The sequence below is a fragment of the Daucus carota genome, chromosome 6 (genome assembly GCF_001625215.2).
Source record: "Daucus carota subsp. sativus chromosome 6, DH1 v3.0, whole genome shotgun sequence".
Classification (NCBI taxonomy): domain Eukaryota; kingdom Viridiplantae; phylum Streptophyta; class Magnoliopsida; order Apiales; family Apiaceae; genus Daucus; species Daucus carota.
The window spans coordinates 35,638,962-35,659,538 of NC_030386.2; the positions used below are offsets into that span (position 1 = coordinate 35,638,962).

General features: G+C 35.2%; 3 protein-coding genes and 1 long non-coding RNA gene across 5 annotated transcripts; 2 read left to right on the plus strand and 2 right to left on the minus strand.

The window, feature by feature from the left end:
- The first annotated feature begins 1,277 nt into the window (after window positions 1-1,277).
- Window positions 1,278-7,897, plus strand: LOC108227209 (RNA polymerase sigma factor sigA). Of its 2 annotated transcripts, none has more exons than XM_064079741.1 (10): window positions 1,278-1,467; window positions 2,702-3,514; window positions 4,237-4,435; window positions 4,532-4,624; window positions 5,050-5,178; window positions 5,343-5,396; window positions 5,482-5,559; window positions 5,827-5,889; window positions 7,077-7,189; window positions 7,506-7,897. In XM_064079741.1, the coding sequence occupies exons 2-10, from the start codon at window positions 2,832-2,834 to the stop codon at window positions 7,612-7,614; spliced, it is 1,521 nt and encodes a 506-aa protein (XP_063935811.1). In that variant the 5' UTR covers window positions 1,278-1,467; window positions 2,702-2,831; the 3' UTR covers window positions 7,615-7,897. The 2 variants fall into 2 exon arrangements, with proteins under 2 accessions (XP_063935811.1, XP_017257730.1); XM_017402241.2 differs by lacking the exon at window positions 1,278-1,467 and adding an exon at window positions 2,039-2,150.
- Window positions 7,898-14,236: 6,339 nt separating this feature from the next.
- LOC135147001 (uncharacterized) lies at window positions 14,237-14,889 on the plus strand. Its single transcript, XR_010284272.1, has 2 exons — window positions 14,237-14,383; window positions 14,579-14,889. It is a non-coding gene; the product is annotated as an uncharacterized LOC135147001 (long non-coding RNA).
- Window positions 14,890-15,899: 1,010 nt separating this feature from the next.
- LOC108226608 (cytochrome P450 89A2) lies at window positions 15,900-17,826 on the minus strand. Its single transcript, XM_017401595.2, has one exon. The coding sequence runs from the start codon at window positions 17,557-17,559 to the stop codon at window positions 16,006-16,008; it is 1,554 nt and encodes a 517-aa protein (XP_017257084.1). The 5' UTR covers window positions 17,560-17,826; the 3' UTR covers window positions 15,900-16,005.
- Window positions 17,827-18,346: 520 nt separating this feature from the next.
- LOC108227180 (cytochrome P450 89A2) lies at window positions 18,347-20,195 on the minus strand. Its single transcript, XM_017402206.2, has one exon. It carries the CDS (start codon window positions 20,064-20,066, stop codon window positions 18,525-18,527), a length of 1,542 nt encoding a protein of 513 aa, XP_017257695.1. The 5' UTR covers window positions 20,067-20,195; the 3' UTR covers window positions 18,347-18,524.
- Between the last annotated feature and the right edge of the window lie 382 nt (window positions 20,196-20,577).

Sequence of the window (20,577 nt, forward strand, 5' to 3'; positions counted from 1 at the left end):
TTACCTCGAGTTTCAACTATTTTCCCATTTGAGTTTAGCTATGTTGATCACAAATTATTATATCTTCTATGCAGTTCACCGTGTGTAGGAGATTTTGTTAGATAGAACAAAGAAAAGAATGGCAAAGGGGTGAAAGAATAGGTTAAGTACTGAAGTACCATTCTTTTCCCTCCCCCTTTCCGCTGAATTAGAACCAGACACTTGTGTTTCATTGTTCTTACTTGGATATCTATTCAAAATTGCTTATGCTGATTTGAATTCATTTGCAGGCAAATACTGGTTAAAATAATTAGGTTGCTAGTAATAGCATACTCTGGAGTCTGCAACTGTAACATGAACACTCAGTGACTCAAACTTTGATCAACTGTTGACCTGTTGGTCGAAATGTGTTTTTATCAGCTAAATCTTTCAATTTTTTTTTTATTGCTATTGAGAAGTGATGCAAGCCTTAGATTTCGTTTTTCGTCTTCCTAAACCTGTACTTTGTATAAGCTGAAAAATGAAGATACAAGTTAAAATACAAAAGGTCTGAGAACTATAGAGTGCATAAACGGATTTCCTAGAATTCACCGTAATCTTTCCCCAAATAGCTGGAATATTTTGACGATCAAAACAATACCCGCTAAGATATGGCTATATTAATAATATTTTGTATTAAATTAAGATTTATTCTCCTTTCTAGAATATATTTTTTTATTTTTATTTTTACATCATTATTGCAATAACCGAAATCATGATGGCAGCTATTTAAAATCTACTCCATTTTCCAATTAAAGTGTTATCTATGCATTTTCGGATTTGGTCCCTGTCTGTTTAATTGTAAATGAAATTAATCGGATCTATCTAAAGCTCATTAGTGCAACATCAGGGCAAGTCAAATAATATTCCTAACTCATTTTAAATACATAATATACAAATAAACCCTAACAATTTAGGTGGTAGATATGTAAATAAAGTTTATAATTATTTTTATTTGATATATTCATACGAATTTAGTATAACTTTATCACTTTGTAATTGATAGAGGATTATATTTTTTTTATCATAAATATAAGTTATTATAAGTAAATAGATTAACAGAGTGAATATCATTATTCAAAAAAAAAAAACAGAGTGAATATCACAGTAATCAAAGAAAGTGTAATATTATCGTCATCAAATTGTTAGGTCAAATTTTTTTCCCCCAACGGATACCTTTTTCTTAGAATATTATTGTTACAAATTAAATTGCTCGAACCTTAGGATATATTAAAGTTAAAAACATAAGCACAGGTTTTAGGGTTATAATAGAGATGCTATTGAGAAAAAGAAAATGGGCAGTGCAGTGCAGAGAGATATTGTTGGATAGGGATAGGCGGATTTGTAGATGATGACAAAGAAGAAGAAGAAATAGAGAGCAAAGAGAGGGGGATGTGGGCTCTTTTTCGGAAACTTGGGTTTGTGTGCGCCACAAGAAGCGAGCAGCAGGTATCTCTCCCAACCAATCCCATCTGTCCACTGGATTTTCACACATCTCGCAACTATTCTTTTCTATTTTTATACACACTTCTACACACAACCACCATCATTGCCCCAAATTTTATCATACCTTTTACATTTTCTTGACAATATTAATTTATCATTTATTATAAATTATAATTATTGTATTTTGATTTAATTAAAATTTGAGCCGGTAGGTTAATCAATTAATTAGAATTCCCTACCGTGGCTCTTATATTTTGATCAGTCGCTGATTAATCACGATTAATCACCGATTAATTCCTGTTCCGTAGCTCGCCGAACTGATTAAATCTCCGATTAATCACCTATCAATCCGATTAATCTCCGATCAATTCAATTAATCCCCGATTAATCCTTGTTCCGTGACTTCACCGATTCCCGCTTTTTACAACAATGCTTATTACTAATTGAGTAAACAATTAAAGACTAAAAAAAGAATGCATATGCAATGCAAGAAGGAAGTTGTAACAACCAAAGTGCATACGCTGTTACAACTGAAAATATCTTATTTTATTGATAAACCGGGTGTTTTAATATATGTGTATACAGTTGAAAGACTCTCAGCCATCATTTTTTCCCCTTCACTCACTTTGTTATCATCACCACCCCTCTCTCTTTCTCTCTGCGTTTTACATACGAGCTTCTGCCAGGTACACTCACACACCCAACACTGTTTTCATCTCTAGTTTCATAACTTGCCAATACTTGTAGAGATGCATGAGGAACTATATGCAAGTGTTTGTGTTTCTAAGTTTCTTCTTCACATCTAGCTCCTCATCATCTTGGTTTCTTGATTCATAATGTTTACTCCATGTTCTTCATTTCATCATGCTACTTGACCATCAATCTACATATAAATAATGCTCAGCAATCTCAAATTTTAAATCTTTGCATGCTGTGTTAGTTTTGTCTAATACAGAACAAATCAAGAAATGAATTAACTTCACTCATAGGATGATTTTGAATTTCGTTATCGTTAAATTTTACTAATCCTTAGTGATTCGGTGTCGTAAATTTTTGCGAAAACCATCAAGTTTTTATCTTGGTTCTAAACACTGATCAGCTCTTAGTGATTTTTAAGTTTTCTTGTTTTGGTACCTAAAAAGTTGTTTTGGTAGTCTTGTTGTGAGCTATTTGATGTACTGAGTTGTTTTAGTTTATGCCAGCTATCTGGTGAATTAACCCTTTGTTACTAATCCAGAAATTGAAACTAATTGAGGAGAAAATTGAAGGGCTGATTACGCTGTATAGGAATAGTGGTATGGCATTTGTCCCCTGCTTTAACGGCCACTGGTAATGTTATTGTATACAAGGGGGAAACAATCAACAGAATGGCCGCGACTGCTGTTATTGGACTTAGTGCAGGAAAGAGGCTTTTGAGTTCCTCTGTCTATTACTCTGATTATGCGGAGAAGTTCTGCAGTAGCAGTGATATCGGATTCCCACATCATCAGGTTACTTCCTCCAAGAATGTGATTAGTGCAAAAAAATCTAGCTACAGTTCTAATTTTCTCTCCAAGCGAGACAACAGATCTGTTAAAGCTCTCAAGGAGCATGTTGATACGGCTTCAATTCCTTCAGATTTGGAGCCATGGTTCCAGAGTTCCAAGAATTTGGAGGTGGAAATATCTGATTTTGACTGTTCAGTAGATGCGCTCCTTTTGCTACAGAAATCTATGTTGGAAAAGCAGTGGAACCTTTCACCCGAGGAGACTCTCAGGACTCCTACAACTAGAGAAAAAAATCGGAAGAAGATACAGGTCACTGGTTCTGGAATATCTGCTCGACGCCGTAGAATAGATACTAGGAGGAGAGCTTTGAACCAAAGGAGTCCCCAAATTGAACTCAATACACGGAAGCAGCAAGCTTCTGTTATCAGTCCAAAGCTGCTTCAAAATCATATGAGAGGCTATTTAAAGGGTGCCTTAAGGGAAGAATTACTCAGCCACACAGAAGTCATCCACTTATCCAAAAAAATAAGAACTGGTCTCCACATAGAAGATAGAAAATCAAGGTATGTAACTGTTTCTTCTGATCTTTCTTTCTACCCATGTGCATAGAAGTGGTAATAATGTAAAAAGTGCAAAATATTAGTGTCCTAAAGGAAAATAGTATGATTTCATGTTCCTTAGACATGCAACTGATTATGTCCCATAGACGTGATACCTTGCCCAAGTTTAAGTCATCCTTGTCCTCTCAAACAATGTCCATGCAATTATTTATTCTATTAACAGTTTTATTGTTGCTACAAGGTGTCCAGATTGTTCTAGGTTATTGTAAATAAAATGCCTAGGTCGCATAGATGGTATGTGGTGGGAACACTGTTACTTTGAATTTGCAAGTAGAGTGTTGGGTTCCAATTGCTATCAACACATAGCGACATAAGAGAAGGCCTAAAAACTGTTCAGGATTCCTAGCAGTTTAAGTAACCTTTAGATCCATTAAAACTTTCTCATCTCTCTGGTATTTAGAAAAAGATCTGGTTCTATTGTTTCAGTCAGTGACTCTATAGCTATGCAAAGTTGGTGATTGCATTGCTATTGGTCTTTCCAGGCAAAAGTCATAATAAAATATGTTATTTGGAAAGACTTTAACTACATGATGGATTTGTCTCGTTCTTTTATAAAGTGTCTCAGATAATTGTGCTGAGAAATTTCTGATACACAATTTTTGAATTAGACATATATTGTTATTATGCGTTAGAATTGTTCGGTATTCTAAGATGTCTGATTTCAGGCTGGAGGAAAGATTAGGATACGAGCCTTCCGAAGAGCAACTGTCAGCTTCCTTGAATATTTCCCGTGCTGAGTTACAGTCTACATTAATAGAATGTTCTTTGGCAAGAGAAAAACTCGCAATGAGCAATGTTCGTTTGGTAATGTCTATTGCACAAAGATACGAGAACAAGGGTGCTGAAATGGCTGATCTTGTACAGGTGATTTCCTAGTCCACAATTTAGTAAGATGCAGTTACTTGCACTGCCCTGATTTATGATTCCCTTCCCGCTGACTTATTTTATCTCACCGCGTAGGGGGGTCTCATTGGATTACTTCGTGGGATTGAAAAATTTGATTCTTCAAAAGGGTTTAAAATTTCAACTTATGTTTATTGGTGGATACGCCAGGTGAGCCGGACATTCACATTTATATTTAAATTTCAATACATGTTTCTAGACGAGTTATTTATGTATAGTCAATATGGGACCTATCCTGTCTTGTTTGAGACAGGTGTGGTTGAAGAAGAAATATCTAATAGTCCATCGTCATGTTAGTCCTAATTGGTTGACATGGCCATTCTGATACACTCGAGCATTCATAGAAATAACTAGGAACATTTACATATAGTGTGTTCCTATGTCCATTGTCTTGGGTGGCCTATAATATACTGGACTTATGTTTCTGTATATGATTTATATATATAAATGAGAAAAACAGTTGTCTACTAGGAGAAATGACTGTAACTGGGCACCTTTTTTTTCATCAGATATCTTATATTCATGACTCTGTGCTTTTGAAACTTGCAAACATAATCAATTGTTCTATGTGCCAGGGTGTGTCAAGAACATTAGTTGAGAACTCAAGAACCCTAAGATTGCCAACCTATTTGCATGAAAGACTCGGTTTAATCCGTAATGCTAAGACCAAACTGGACGAGAGAGGAATAACTCCATCAGTTGCTGTAAGTCTATGTAACTCTTGTGCACTTGATATCATCATTTGCTATAATCTAGGTTGCATCCGCTTTGAATTAGGGCCACTCTGTTCCCTAATTAGGGAAGCTAATGTCACATCATTTGGTAGCATCTCATTTTTTATAACATGTGTTCCATTTGAACGTTTCAGAACATTGCAGAATGTCTTAACATGTCCCAGAAGAAAGTGAGGAATGCCACCGAGGTACTAATAATTAGAGATCTCTACATTCTAGTACTTTGTGCAAGTATTGGCGTCATACTTTGAAGTTATATTATTTTACTTGCAGGCCGTGAACAGAGTCTACTCTCTTGACAGGGAAGCATTTCCCTCCTTAAATGGTCTTCCAGGGTATACACTTCATAATGTAAGTCTAATGGCTCTTTGATTACATAGAATATTTTTCAAAATGTATCTCCTTGATGGGAAACCTAAATAAACACATTATACAAAATGTGAAAAGTGGGTAAACTGGAAAAGACCTTGAGGCCGAAGCATTAAATTTAAGTTTGGTGGTTTCATTACCTGTACTCCATGTCAAGCTCATCTATCTTCTCAGTTGTTTCTTTTCACATGTGTGTGTGTGAAGAAGAATATATATGTTACTATAATGATGTTTCTTTTTTCTATCCAGTACATTGCAGATAATCGTCCGGAGAACATCCCATGGCATGGAGTAGACGAGTGGGCACTGAAGGTAAAAAAATCACGCCATGATCATGTAATATTATTATACATGATAAATAAAGGAATTCATGTAGTTTGGCATTTTCAGATATTAAACTAATTTGCAAATATCTTCATTCGTTCAGGAAGGATATATATGTCTTCTAAAACATCAGATGCACTTACATTTTGTAGGCTATATACAGATAATTAACATATTTAGACATTACAATATACTACTCTTAGCATGTTAAATGGAACTTATACATACATTGCCCCTAAAGCAAGTTCCAAGTTATAAGAATATGTGTGGCACATAGCCATGAAACTCAATGTATTGTCTCCAAGCAGTGGGTAGGTGTAGGCCATATGCTTGGAAACATACAGTGCCAATGTAGTTTGGGGTTTTATTGCACACCGGAAGAGACATTTTTTTGAACATCTACATTCATTTATCATCTGAATAATATTATCATGCGAAATAGAGTTAGTGATCTACTTAGCTATTGGGAAGAACTACAGGGTAAGATTCCTGTCCTAGAAGTAAAAGTGGTTTAGAAAGTTATACATAAATAAAGATATATATGCAATAGATCCCTTTGCGGAAAAAAATGAATGAAGTTTTGCCATAAACTCTTTAAGGATCAGACTTCTTTACAAAATCCTGACTTGTGCGCCTCATCTCTGAACACTCGCCATAACTGTTCTGTGTGTAATCTGTTTATCTTTCTTCTATCTTCTGTTAAACGCATAAGTTTAAAATAATGAACTGGCATGGAAATTAAAGGATAATTTTTTTGTAAATAGGATACCCAAAACACGTCTCATTAAAGTTTGTTTCAATTGGATTTGTATAATGGTCTCATCTAATGGTTCTCTCTTGAACATGACCCTTGTATATAAAGCCATAATATTGAAACAAATATCCATTCGCTCAGTGGATTATTAGATATAGTCTTTAGAGGTTTGCCATTATATTCAATCGCTTTCTGTATTTATGTGCGTGCGTGTATTCAACACAGACGATCTCCTTGGCATGTTATTTCAGTATTATGGGTTAGATGTCATATACCTCATAAAAGGCATGCATGCTCAAGCACTCACACACACATATATGATACACCAGATTCTATTGATTGGTAGTTTACTCTTCTGTTTTTCTATATATTTTGCCCGATTTCTTTTATTATTAAATGCGATGATAAAAACATATTACAGGATGAAGTGAACAAGCTCATGAACACCACACTAAGGGAGAGGGAGAGAGATATTATCCGCCTTTATTATGGTTTGGACAATGAGACGCTTACTTGGGAGGATATAAGCAGAAGGTAAGAAAAACTAAACTTTTTGTCTCCAAAAGCTGTTAGTATTAAATACTTGAATAATAGCCCCGTCAGGTAGTTCAATTATGGATTAATTAAACTGTTTATCAGTTCTTGGTTTTGGACACAAAGTGTAGATGTAAAACAATTATTGTACCCCCTGATGCCTCATGTTAGATTAGGCAATTTAAATTTGCATTTTGACAGAAGTGTACAGGTGGAGGTTTTAAATATTGTGCAGCAGTTCTAGATGCCTGTTAGTAATATGTTTATCAAGTGCATCCATATTCATCTCGTTGATGTATCTTCCCATGACCTTCAGGATTGGTCTGTCCAGAGAAAGGGTGAGACAAGTTGGACTTGTTGCACTGGAGAAACTAAAGCATGCTGCGAGGAGGAAAAGACTAGAGGCCATGCTGGTAAAACAATGATTTGATATGCTTTTTGTAACACTAAACATACTTGTATATAAATAGAAGGTGAAGCTGAATGTTTAGTTTCTTCTGTGAAAGAACTAGTAGTACATAAACTCTATACAACAAGAAGCCCCATCCCCAATCATTTGTGAGATGACCACACATGCTAAGAGCTTGTAACAAGCAGCCAAAGTTTTATGCATCGTTCAAACAGGTATATTGTGTAGTCACGTTATTTTTGGAATGTATTCAACTACATACATTGAGATGAGCAAATAGAAGGAAGGAACTTAATGAATTTCTTACTTATATCATATGCATCTTATACTATTTCGTAAAAAGCCAGGTCATTAAATTCTATCTGGTAGCAGATCCATTTGATTTCACAATTTCATGTCGGGAGTTGTACACAAACTTCACATGTTTTTTTGCAGTTTTAACTGAATCAGACATACGTAGGCTAGACTCTAGAGTGGTATGTTCTTGTTCAGAATTACCTGGTAGATTACAGACTCATCATCCACAACCTCATGCTCAAGTATGGACTCATCATAGACAGCTTCATCTGGCTACGTAACTCATTCTTTCAACTTGAACCCATCATCCACCACCTCATGCTCAAGTATGGACCCATCATCACCCGCAAAATCGGCTATTGAGTGACGAAGAGATGGTGAGTTTGTGTGGGGAGTTTGGTTTGGAATTTCCAGTGGAAGCCTGCTCATCACAACTGCGATGTTGATCTTTCGGAAATGCAAGGAATTACTGTCGGCGTGAAGAATCCGTTGCTTGTTCGCGTTTCTCCCGGACCAAACCCTAGTTCATTCATAGAGCATTAAGAAAATTAAGATGCATGGCGAAATTTGTTAATGTGCTAAAAACGTGGAAAATATCGATATTTTTAACAATATATCGAACTTATGCATATTAAGAAATTCTAACATTATTGTTTTCATGCTTATCTTCATTAAATATCTTGATTTGATGAATAAAATATAAGCCCCAATGTAAAATATCACTAATAAGCAATTGAAAGTCAATATTTGTTCTTGAAAATAAGCATAGTCTTCAAATTAATTATTAAAATATTGTATTGAAAGTAGAGATGTACAAGTATTGTGGTAAAAAAATCTTTACTTGTATCAAGAGAGTAGTTAATTTGGAATGTTTTCACTATTGTAATTATTAAATATGCGGTGTCCATCAGAGCATCTCCAATGGTAATGCTAACTAAAATTGTTTATAATGACAAATAATCAAATGTATTACTACCTCCATCCCAAATTAGATGATCTAGTTGATTTTGAGCACGTAACTTAAGGTGCATTGACCGTATAGTTCCGAAATTTATTTTTCTAATTTTTTTTTTGTAAATAAAAATTTCATATTAAAATTTTTATTTGCAAAAATAAAATTTCAAAAATAAATGATGTAACTATGCGGTCAATGGACTTTAAAGTGCGTGTCCAAAGTCAACGAGCTCATCTAATTTGGGATGGAGGGAGTACTATTTTATTTTCTCTCTCTTCATTGTTTTTGAAAACTTTTATATAAAAATTTGCTTTAATGATCAGCACCCAAAGTATAAGCATAAGTATAATAAGATATGAAACTATGTCCTTAAAGTGATATATTCACCTTTTTTCTTATTCTGGGAGGGCGCCAAAAGTTGACAATTTTGTTTGGCACTCCTTCCACTCTAATGAAGAGCTTACAAAGAGTGTCATGTCACACCATGCCAGTGATGCCACATGGCACTTTAGCACGTTTTTTAACACCCCATTGAAGTTGCTCTTATTATGATAGCAATGTCCATGACAAATTATTTTGGATATAAATTTGAGTCCTCTAGGATAGAATTTTATTCCCACCATTAAATCAAGTGTTTCGATCTTAATTTCACACACACAAACACATCATTTTTGTATTTTTTTGTGAATCACAAATTTTAATTATTCAAATTTCTGTCAAACATCATATTATTTGATGCATCATTTAATTAAACAAATGATTTAAATTTATATTTAATTTTAAACTCTAAAATATTATATGTTGAAAATTTTAACCTTAATTACTGCATATTATTTTACTCAATATTAAATTAAAAATTTATCATTACAGAGTAAAACTTAAACAAATAAGCTAAATCTCATTTTATTCATAATTTCTAGTTTCAAACTCAGGGAGCTGAAAATTAGGGGACAAAAACTAATTTAACATTTTAATGAGCAGGTTTATTTGTAAATATGTAAAGATCAGTATTCAAAACGATAATCAATATAGAAATTTAGAACAATATATCTTTAATAAATCATGTTTTTGATCGTGCACAATGACAAAACTAGATGTAAAAACAAAACTGTTATAATAAGCATTCTGTGTCAACTTTATACATAATGTGAATTACTCTCTCTGTTTTGTTTTATAAGTCATTTTAGAAAATGTTGTTTGTTTATAAATATAGGTCATTCTCTCTTTTCAAGAATAGTTGGGTTGTCTAATGAATTTTGTTACCCTTATTTAATATCATGAGTGAAGAGAAGAAACAGGGAGGAGAGACATTAAATGAGGGCAAAGATGGAAAAGAAAAGGCTAATAAATGCTTTTTTGATGTAATAATGACCTTTCTTAATCTGTGTGAAAAAAACTTAAACGACCTATAGAACAAAACAAAGGGAGTATATAACAAGTATCTGTCAACTTTCTTCTTTTTATCATTTTATATGTATTGTATTATGGCATGTTGCGTGTAAATTTAGGTGTTCCTTTTGCATCCTACAACGCCTAAGCAGCGAGCAGGGTAACATCGTATCTTCAATGATGACATATAATATAACCTGAGAAATCAACTTTCTTCCGCTTATCGGTGCACTTCTCAGTAATCATTAGTCTTTTAAATATATCTTTCACTAAAATCATGCAAGTCCAGCTATCAACTTTAATTTTAAGCTAGTTCTCACTTCAATTCAGAATAACTATTAAAACACAACTCTCACTATATATAACACAACTCTTAAAAAGCATTCTCATGTGTAAATCACTCTCACTTGTGTAACAGAAGATTATTCATTATGCCAAACACCAAAGCCGCGTTGCAAGCATTTTATGTAAAATTTTGCATGTACTTCACAGTTGTATACTTGTTTCTAAATTTTAGTTCCTAATTAACACATTTAGTTTTATCTTGTTTTTTTAGCGGAAGTTAGTAGAGCTCTCTGCCTTTTTTTTGTTCGAGTGGGGATGATGGCATTGGATGTTCAATACCAAAATATAACACATAAAACAAAACATCAACATGCGCCCGCCAGCTTTCACACTTGATTACTTCATATATTCCTTTAACTTAATCCTTTTCACTTTGATACTAACTAATATTAAACTAACAAACAAAAAACAAACATCTGAAATTTTCTTTGATTATTAAAGGATAAGGAATAACAATTTAACAAACAACAGCTTAAAATCATAATTATACCTAATCAAAAAAACAACATTTAAAGCTTCAATATTATCTGACAAAATGTCACAAATCTGATAATATGACACAAGTGCAATTTAAGGATCTTGGCAACATTAGTTAATATGCGCAAGTCAATATAACATTAAGTACATAATGGACTCGTTCAACCGCTAATCTTGACATAATTTAGCACATAAATATAAAATCTCAACATTCTTAATTTGAACTCATAACTACCACCATCTCGCAGCCTTCGCCCTAGCTTCCTCAGCTGCCTTTCATTTTGATCTAGCCTCCGCCGCAACTTTCCTTTCTGTTGCAGCCTTACTCTCGTCCTCCACTGCCTTCCTCTCCTTCTCCGCCGCCCTCCTCTCTCTCCCACTTTCCATCATTAAAGCCTCTTCGATGGTCGTCTCAAATCTCTCCCTTTGACCCAATCTGGCGGCTACAATCTTTACCCATATTTCCGCTAAAAAAACAAGACAAATCTGTGTTAATTAGGAACTGTAAAACAAGTAAACAATTGTGAAAATGCATGTAAAATCTTACGTAAAAAGCTTGCAACGCAGATTTGGTGCTTGACATAATGAATAATCTTCTTGGTAGACAAGTAAGATTAATTTACAAATAAGAATGTTGTTTTACAAAATTTGAACAACAGAAGTCACATGCTGACGCTAATTCAGCACAGAGAATATGTCAACATCATTCTCATTTTTAAATCACTTTTACTTGTGTAACAAAAGATTATCCATTATATCAAGCACTAAAGCCGTGTTGCAAGCGTTTTATGTAAGATTTGGCACTGAATGTTTATCTTGATTAGAAATGTTCAATACCAAAATATAACACAGTGAACAAAAATTTAATAATCATATAATGTGATTTTTACCGTTTCACAACATAAACAAGTCATGGTCAATACCAAAATGATAACACAAAAAACAAAATTTTAATATTCAGATTATGTAATTTTCTACCATTGCATAATGTTATCTGCAATACCAGTAGTTTGATGTTTTTCATCATAAACATGGATGGCCTGAAGGTTGAAGATTGATCAGAACCTATATTTAACGACTTTCCTAAACTTTGTTTTATTCGAGAATAAACAAAGATAATTGCATGAAAAATAATCTAAACTTTTCTGACTTGTTACATTGTTGCTGGGGAAATACAAGCAGAATCCTAACTAGTAGTATGTTTGTTTTCATGGTACCAAGACCCTTAAGCATTTTAGATAAAAATATTGATGATAAAGACTGATTTTTGAAGTGATTGTGTGTATCATCCGGAGCTTATGTCTTTGATGATGTTAATTGCAACTTCTGCTGAAATACTTTTTGCGAGTAGTTAGGCTAGTTGCTTAGTATCTAAACTGAGTTTGATCCTGTTTGATAACTTTAGATTAAATCTTAATGCATTAGTGTGCAGAGCTGTATAAAACTGCCAAATTTCCTAAATCTCAACCTTTAAAATTACTTTTTTTCTTGGAGTTAGAAGATTCCTTTATAAATTTAGCCTAGAAGGTTGTTATAATGTTTGATTTACATTTTATTTGGCCAGCAACTTCTTAGCAGCTTTATCAAAGATCCATACTGTTATGCTAGAGTGTTATCTTCTTCAAATCGATGATGTTATGTCATAACCTTGACTTGGATTTAATATACTTGAGTATCTGATAGCGTATTTGCTGTTCCCACAAGGCCTTCTGTGTTTTCAGAGCATTTTCGGTCTAGTTGTTTTCGGTTGCTAAAGAGGATGAACAGAGTTTGTTGGACATGCTCTTAGGCTAGAACCATCTCAGAGTAGAGATTGTCTATTTCTTGGGAGATTGAGTTACTGTCTTACAGTGCCAATGTCCAGACAGTGCTCGATGGAAAATATTGCAGTTCATAGCACATAGATCTATTATTTCGCCTTCTAATATGGTATCCTTTTAAGCAAAATTCTTAGTCTGTCTCCTGCAGTTTGTAGATACTAATCTGTTCACTACTCTCAGGGGATTTATAGTGGCAACTAGCAAGAAGCATTGATTTTTATATAAATTAATATTGTTCCTCCAAAATTTTTATATAAAGCATGACATAATTCTACTAATCAGTTCACTACTCTCAGGGGATACAGTTCTACTAATTTACTACACGCGTGTGTCTTGTTTTCATTAGTTTTATATTTGCAAACATCTTCTAGCACCACATTGCTGATAATTTCTGTTTGTATGAATTGTTGCCCTTCACAGAATCCTTTCTCAGAACAATCTTACCGGGCCTATACCAGTGGTAATCGCGAAACTCAATGAACTCCAGACGGCAGATTTTTCCTTTAACAAGCTGTCTAGAACCCAAGGAGCTAACAAACCTTTCTTATCTCCATAGTTTTAACATTTCTCACAATAACCTACAAGGTGGATTGCCTGTTGGTGGCTTCTTTGACACCATACATCTTTCTTCACTAGCTGGTAAGAGCATCTCCAACCATACAAAGCCCTTGGCTAAAAAATGAGTTGGCATTCCAAAATTAAAAAATATAGCCAACGTCCTGAAAAAATAGCACTCCAACCACACTAATCTGTTGTCTATAATTTTAGCCAACCTCCTATGGATGGCTATATTTGTCGAACCTCTACAGGTCTGTAAGAAATCTGTAGGAAGATTACACATCATTTATTACTGTATTAAACTGATATATTCTATTTTAACAATCTAAAATATTAATAACATACTATTTTTAAATTATAGCCAATCAGTATAGCCAATGCCATTGAAGCAATATGTGTTACAGGTTCAGCAAATTTTACATAATGTCTTACAGGTCCAATTTAGCCAACGATTATAGCCAACACCGTTGGAGATGCTCTAACCCAAGCCTATGCGGCTATGTTATGAATAATTCATCCAAAACCTATTGTCCTCAATCCAGATTCATCTTCTGGCTCAAAAATATAGATTTTACAATTTAAAACTGTCTTTCAATAATTTCGAAATCGGAAAAAGTAAATTTGAAACTTTCCAATATATCTCAAACTAAAAAAGGTAATTTTAACAACAAATAATTTTGATTAATAAACAACTTGTTTTTATGCTAAATTATAATCAGAATTTGATTAACGAAAAAATCTAATCAAATTATTATTTTGAGATCGTAAAACTATATTTAAAGAGGGGATCGTAACAGGCAGCTATCAGCGACAGGGAGGGGGAGAGACCAGAGAGAGAGACAGCGAGAGAGAAGCAAAGCAAGATGTTGGCGATTTTGCGTTGTCTGCACAGACAAGGTGACAAACTTATCGACTTTGTGAGTACTTTTAAGCCAGCCGGGAAGGTAACCCTACGCTCTCTCTTGTATGCATGATGATATCTATTCAATTTCAATATATCAATTCACAAATAATAATAATAATAATAATAATAATAATAATAATAATAATAATAATAATAATAATAATAATAATAATAATAATAATAATAATAATAATAATAATAATAATAATAATAATAATGTTCCTGTGTGTTTCAGATTCTCAAAAAGCACTGGATATTGAGACAAGTGGTGGGTTCTGTGCCTTTTGCCGTGGTTCTTTCGCCGGCTATGGTTGCGAGTGAGCGGGAGGGACGAGCTTGGATTCGGAGCAAATTTAGTTACTTCTTGTCCAAAAAGGATGATTCGGATTCTCAGGCCTCTAACTAGTAATTAATCCTCAGTTAGGTTATGTTCCAGCTTGTCGTTTTAATTATTTTCGTAATTCAAACAGATACATGCCAGCATCAACCTATTCCCTTATGAATTTTCTAATTTATATATGATCATCTTGATTTTCGTAGTTATAATTACACTACTGGGTTAATATTTTGGATCTCTATTTTTTATATTTTGAGTACATGGTTAGTTGCATATCTTCTATAGCTATTATTTCAATGGTGAGTTTCGTGTGCTTTTGCTCTCCAGTTATTTTTACCTAATGTATGATCTTGTGTTTAGCTTGTATTATGTCATCCAGAGTTCCTTCTGTAAACAAATAATACAAGCCCAAACTTGAGCCTATAAATCCGCGACAAAGCTTACTATTGATCACTTGATGAATATGTGCCAGTTGAAATAGTCCTACTTAAAACTTCTTTTTTTGGTCTCTCAAACATGCCAATGTAATAATACGCGTAAGAGCCAGACTAGTAACGAGTTTAAAATACTCTTCTTCATCGCGAGCTTTTCACGTAAGCCTCTCATTTACTGAATACTATGTGCTCCCTGCTCAATTCACAGCATGCCTTTTCAATTTTAGCTCTCTCTACTCCAGAATCTTGAGATTACGAATAAGGTGCATAATTTTGTTTGACGTTTGTGTGGTAATCTACTGTCTGCAGCTTCATCTTTGTTAAATGTCTATGTTAGACTTTACTGTTTTCTAGTATCTAAATTGAGTTTGATCCTATTTGATAACAACTTTGGTTCTGCTTCTGCATTAAATCATAGTGCATTAGTTGGTAACTTAGCTTATCTTCAGTATCAAGTGATTTGAGTTTATAATGAAGAGCTGTCAAATTAGGGGTGATAAAACTGCCAAGTTTTCTAAATCACAACCTTTAGTATTACTATTTTGCTTGTTGGGATGAACTGATGTTTTATCTGTCTGTTTGGATGGATATTTGATTCTGAAGAATGTTGGGGTAAATTGATGGTGGGTCAGATGGGAAGGAATGGTGAGGTGTGGGAGCACCTAACGGAGTTGAGAGCATCAAGGTTCTTGCGTACTATAGACAAGAGTCAAAAATTTATACACTGTTTGTTCTTTCAGTTACAGTGTAATAGTAATTACATCATTGGATTGATTCATCTCAATTCAACACTAAATTTATTTGATCCATATCCTTTATTTGATCATTGTTACTAGCAGCATGATACTAGAGCAATTTACACTGGATTTCTTATTTAACAATCTTGATTCCCTATGGGCGGCTATGATTCACACTCACTCTAGGAGAAAGGCTAACAACCAAAGGATATTTCATGCCAATGGTAAATTCTTGCTTTTCCGAAAGATCAACATCATGATTCCCAGCAGCAGGCTTCCACTCAAATTTCCATATCAAATTAGCCACAAAATACTCCAAGTGAAGCAATGCCAATGTGTTGGCAGGGCAAATCCTCCTCCCTGCCCCAAAAGGCATCATCTTTATCTCCTTCCTACATGTTACATCAAACCCCTCTTCTCCTCCATTCCCACTCAAGAATCTCTCCGGCCTAAACTCCATCGGATCTTTCCACACCTCACCATCCCTTCCCATCTCCGCCACCATAAAATGCACCGTAGCATTTTTAGGAATCACATAACCATCCAACTCCGCATCCTCAGTCACTGAATGTGGCAAAACAAAATGACCAGGCGGATGGCGCCTTAAACCTTCCAGCACTACGGCTCTTAAATACGACATTTTTTGCAGCTCCTCCTCCTTGACCACCTCCAATACCTCCTCTCCCTCTCCCACAACCGAAACAATTTCTTGATAAAGCTTCTCCTGTATTTGAGGATACTTCACCAAGTTAGCCATAATCCATAGCAGAGTCGTCGAAGTTGTATCAATCCCTGCATTGATAAACTCCCCGCACATACTCACCATCTCTTCATCTCTCAGTTTTCTATTCCCTTCCTCGGGCAACTTGAAATCAACCAAACTATCTACATAAGCCATCACATCATCATCTTCCACATTTCCCTTCATCCCCTTTTTAAGTCTAGTTTTTATTATCGGAATCAGCACATTATTTTGATCCTCACGAACTGCAATAAGTTCCTTCCATTTCTTTTTAAATACGATCCTCCCTACTTTAGGCCAAATATTAAGAAAACTGAACTTAAACACACTCTTTGACAAATTTCTTTGTACTCGCACAATTTCTCTAATTTTTTCATCCTCAAATTTTTCTCCGAAACACATGAAAACCAACAAACAAAACATGGCATGCTGCAAATGATCAGCAACTTGAATACTATCCAACCTGGACTCGGATAAAAGGCGCTGGATGAGGACTCCCAGCGCCCATCTACGTCCTCCAGAGAACGTCTTAACACGCACAGGATTCATGATGGTCTCCGCCATGTTACGACGAAAGAGGCGCCAGTTGGGGCCATAGAAGGCTGCACTGATGTTGTGCTGGTAACTGTCTAGAATGTTGTTAGTAGGGGGCGGTGGAGGCCTGTCAGAAAAAACCGCACCAGCTTGAACAAGTGCACGATGAGCCGAGGCGTGGCTGGCAATGAAAATGGAAGGGTGAGAGCCGATTTTAAGTGTGATTATTGGGCCATACTTGAGCTTGAGCTGATGGAGAATGGCTCCGATTTCAACGTATGATTTACGCAGCCATAGGAAGCTGCCAATGATCGGCATTATGGTCGGTCCAGGGGGGAGTTTAGCGAGATTTGATGATTGCCTGATGGAGAAGAATAATTTGATGAAGGCTGATATGCATAGAGAGACAGTGATTATAAACCATGTCTCCATTATTTGTTAAACTGCGGTGTTACGAATGATTGATGAATGTACAAGTTTTGTGATAATATATAGATACTGAAATTTGGGATAGAATCAACTATCTTTGTTGGTAGCAGTAGGAATTTGAAACTTATGATTCTAGAAATAACACGCGGAGGTACTAGAGTAAAAAGTACGTAGACGCCGAGAATTAGCATTATTGACGGTGTCTGGTAAGGTCACTCTCCAGAACACATATTCAAACAACTTAGGAGAACAAAGCTGATTTCTTTGAGGATGAATCTGAATAAGATGAAGTAGAAAAGGATGCAAATGAAAATAATGATGAGAATGTCTGCGTTCTTTTTATTAAGGGCGACAAGATATGTTGCAACAATCATCTGTCAGGATCCGGACTCTGAATGTCTAAACTTATCTTGATCATCCCCGTAAATTAAATCATGTGTAATTTCTTACTATAAACTAATATATTAGATTTAAAATAACGTAAAGAAAATATATGAAAAAAAAATTCTCAGTCACACTTATATTCGCAGAATAATAAAAAATGAAATAATCTGTTGTAGAAAATACGAAGCATGAGTACATGTCCTGTAACACAGCCTTCTCTCGTCGTGTAATTTGCAGCCAGCAAAAATCTCTCAGCATAAAATTTTACAAGTGAGAAGTTACTTAAAAGTAAAATGTAACTTCTAAATCATGTGTTTGAATTTTTTTTTTTATATTTACAACTTATATTAATATAATAATAAAATTTTAGAATTTTTTTTATAAAATCAACTTCAAAAGATGAATATAAGTCACTAAAAGAATATAGAATTTTCAATTTATCATATTCTGACTTATAATCCATAAATTTACTTATAACTTCCTCGTACAAACATAAAAATATACTGATTTTGACTTAAAAGTTGGGAGCCAGGAGAAAGCCTAACCAAACAAGCCTTTAATTTACTTTTTACAGTTTACCAATTCTATGTTTTCACTCTAGGAGAAATGCTAACAAGCAATGGATGTTTCATGCCCACGGTAAATTCTTGTTCTTCTGAAAGATCAACATCAGAATTCCCAGCAGCAGGCTTCCATTCAAAATTCCAAACCAAATTAGCCACAAAATACTCCAAATGTAGCAATGCCAATGCAGAGCCAGGGCATATCCTCCTCCCTGCCCCAAAAGGCATCATTTTTATCTCCCTGCTACATGTTATATCAAACCCCTCTTCTCCTTCATTCCCACTCAAGAATCTCTCTGGCTTAAACTCCATTGGATCTTTCCACACCTCGCCATCCCTTCCCATCTCCGCCACCATGAAATTCACCATAGCATTCTTCGGAATCACATAACCATCCAACTCCACCTCCTGAGTCACCGAATGAGGCAGCACAAAGTGACCAGGCGGATGGCGCCTCAAAGTTTCCAACACAACTGCTTTTAAGTATGGCATTTGCTGCAGCTGCTCCTCCTTCACCGCCTTCTCTGCTAAATCCCCTTTCTCCCCTACAACCGACACGATTTCTTGATAAAGCTTCTCCTGAACTTGAGGGTACTTCACCAAATTAGCCATAATCCATTGCAAAGTAGTTGAAGTTGTATCAGTCCCTCCATTCAGAAACTCCCCACACAAACTAACCAGCTCTTCATCACTCAACTTTCTATTCCCTTCCTCGGGCAACTTCAAATCAGCCAAACCATCTACATAAGCCACCACATCATCTTCTCCAACTTCTTGCTTCATCAATTTCTCCAGTCTCCTTTTTATAATCGGGATCAAGACAGTATCTTGATCCTGACGAATCCCAATAAGTTCCTTCCATTTCTTTTTAAAAATAATTCTCCCTACTTTAGGCCAGAAATTAAGAACATTAAACCTAAGGAAACTCAACAGCAAATTTCTCTGCACTCTTTCTATCTCTCTAATCTTTTCATCCTCAAATCTTTCCCCGAAACACATGTAAACTAACAAACAAAACATAGCATACTGAAAGTGATCAACAACTTTTATACCATCTAAACTGGCCTCTGATAACAGTCTCTGCATGAGAACCTCGAGCACCCATTTACGTCCACCAGAGAAAGTTTTAAGACGTACAGGATGCATGATAGTCTCGGCCATGCTACGACGAAAGAGGCGCCAGTTAGGACCATAAGAAGCTGAGCTGATGTTGTGCTGGTAACTATTAATAACATTGCCAGTGGGGAGTTCCTGAGGTCGATCAGCAAAGACTGCACCAGCTTGAACAAGTGCACGGTGAGCAGAGGCGTGGCTCGCGATAAAGATAGCCGGACGAGAACCAATCCGGAGAGTGACTATAGGACCATATTTGAGCTTCAGACTGTGTAGTATAGGCTCGAGCTGGAAGAATGTTTTACGGAGCCATATGAAGCTACCGATGATCGGAACTGTGGTTGGCCCTGGCGGGAGTTTCTGGGTTTTTGAAGATTGGATAGTTGAGAGGATTGATTTGATGAGAGCTGATATGCAGAGTGAGACTATGATCATGAACCATATCTCCATTTTTTTCAGAGTGATTTGTTGTGTTGCAATATGGTTTAGTGAATATAAGTTTATAATTCAAGGCACTGCATTTTTGGAGACGTAAAGTCTTCTAGTGGTTCTTACTTCTTAGCCATACAAAACTGGAGTTTTCGATAATGTTATTGACTTGAAAGTATTGTTTCGTCGTCATACGCTGAGATATTTTGTGAATTCTGATTGCGTTCAAAACTGCCCGGCTTTCATACCTGTAAAAATATGAGATGTTAGATTCATTTTTTAGAAAGATATTATTCGAAATTTATACAAATGTGAATAACAAAAAATAAAGTTAATTGTATTTTATTTGTTTTTGGTTTTCTTAATTTTTCGTTCTTTGTTTTGTGGCAGCATCTCAAAATCAGTGTATGGTAAAGTTTGGGTGGAAGTTCCGATGCGACCTCGAATTTTAAAAACGTACCTTTCAACCCTCAAAATCAGTGTATGGTAAAGTTTGGGTGGAAGTTCCGATGCGACCTCGAATTTTAAAAAC

What these genes read in the sequence shown, in the direction of transcription:
- LOC108227209 (XM_064079741.1), top strand. Translation starts at nt 2,832, where the DNA reads ATGGCCGCGACTGCTGTTATTGGACTTAGTGCAGGAAAGAGGCTTTTG. An exon ending in AAGTGAGGAATGCCACCGAG is followed by an intron (nt 5,397 to 5,481) that starts GTACTAATAATT and finishes TTTTACTTGCAG; the next exon opens with GCCGTGAACAGAGTCTACTC. An exon ending in CAGGGTATACACTTCATAAT is followed by an intron (nt 5,560 to 5,826) that starts GTAAGTCTAATG and finishes TTTTCTATCCAG; the next exon opens with TACATTGCAGATAATCGTCC.
- LOC108227180 (XM_017402206.2), bottom strand. Translation starts at nt 20,066, where the DNA reads ATGGAGATATGGTTCATGATCATAGTCTCACTCTGCATATCAGCTCTC.
- LOC108226608 (XM_017401595.2), bottom strand. Translation starts at nt 17,559, where the DNA reads ATGGAGACATGGTTTATAATCACTGTCTCTCTATGCATATCAGCCTTC.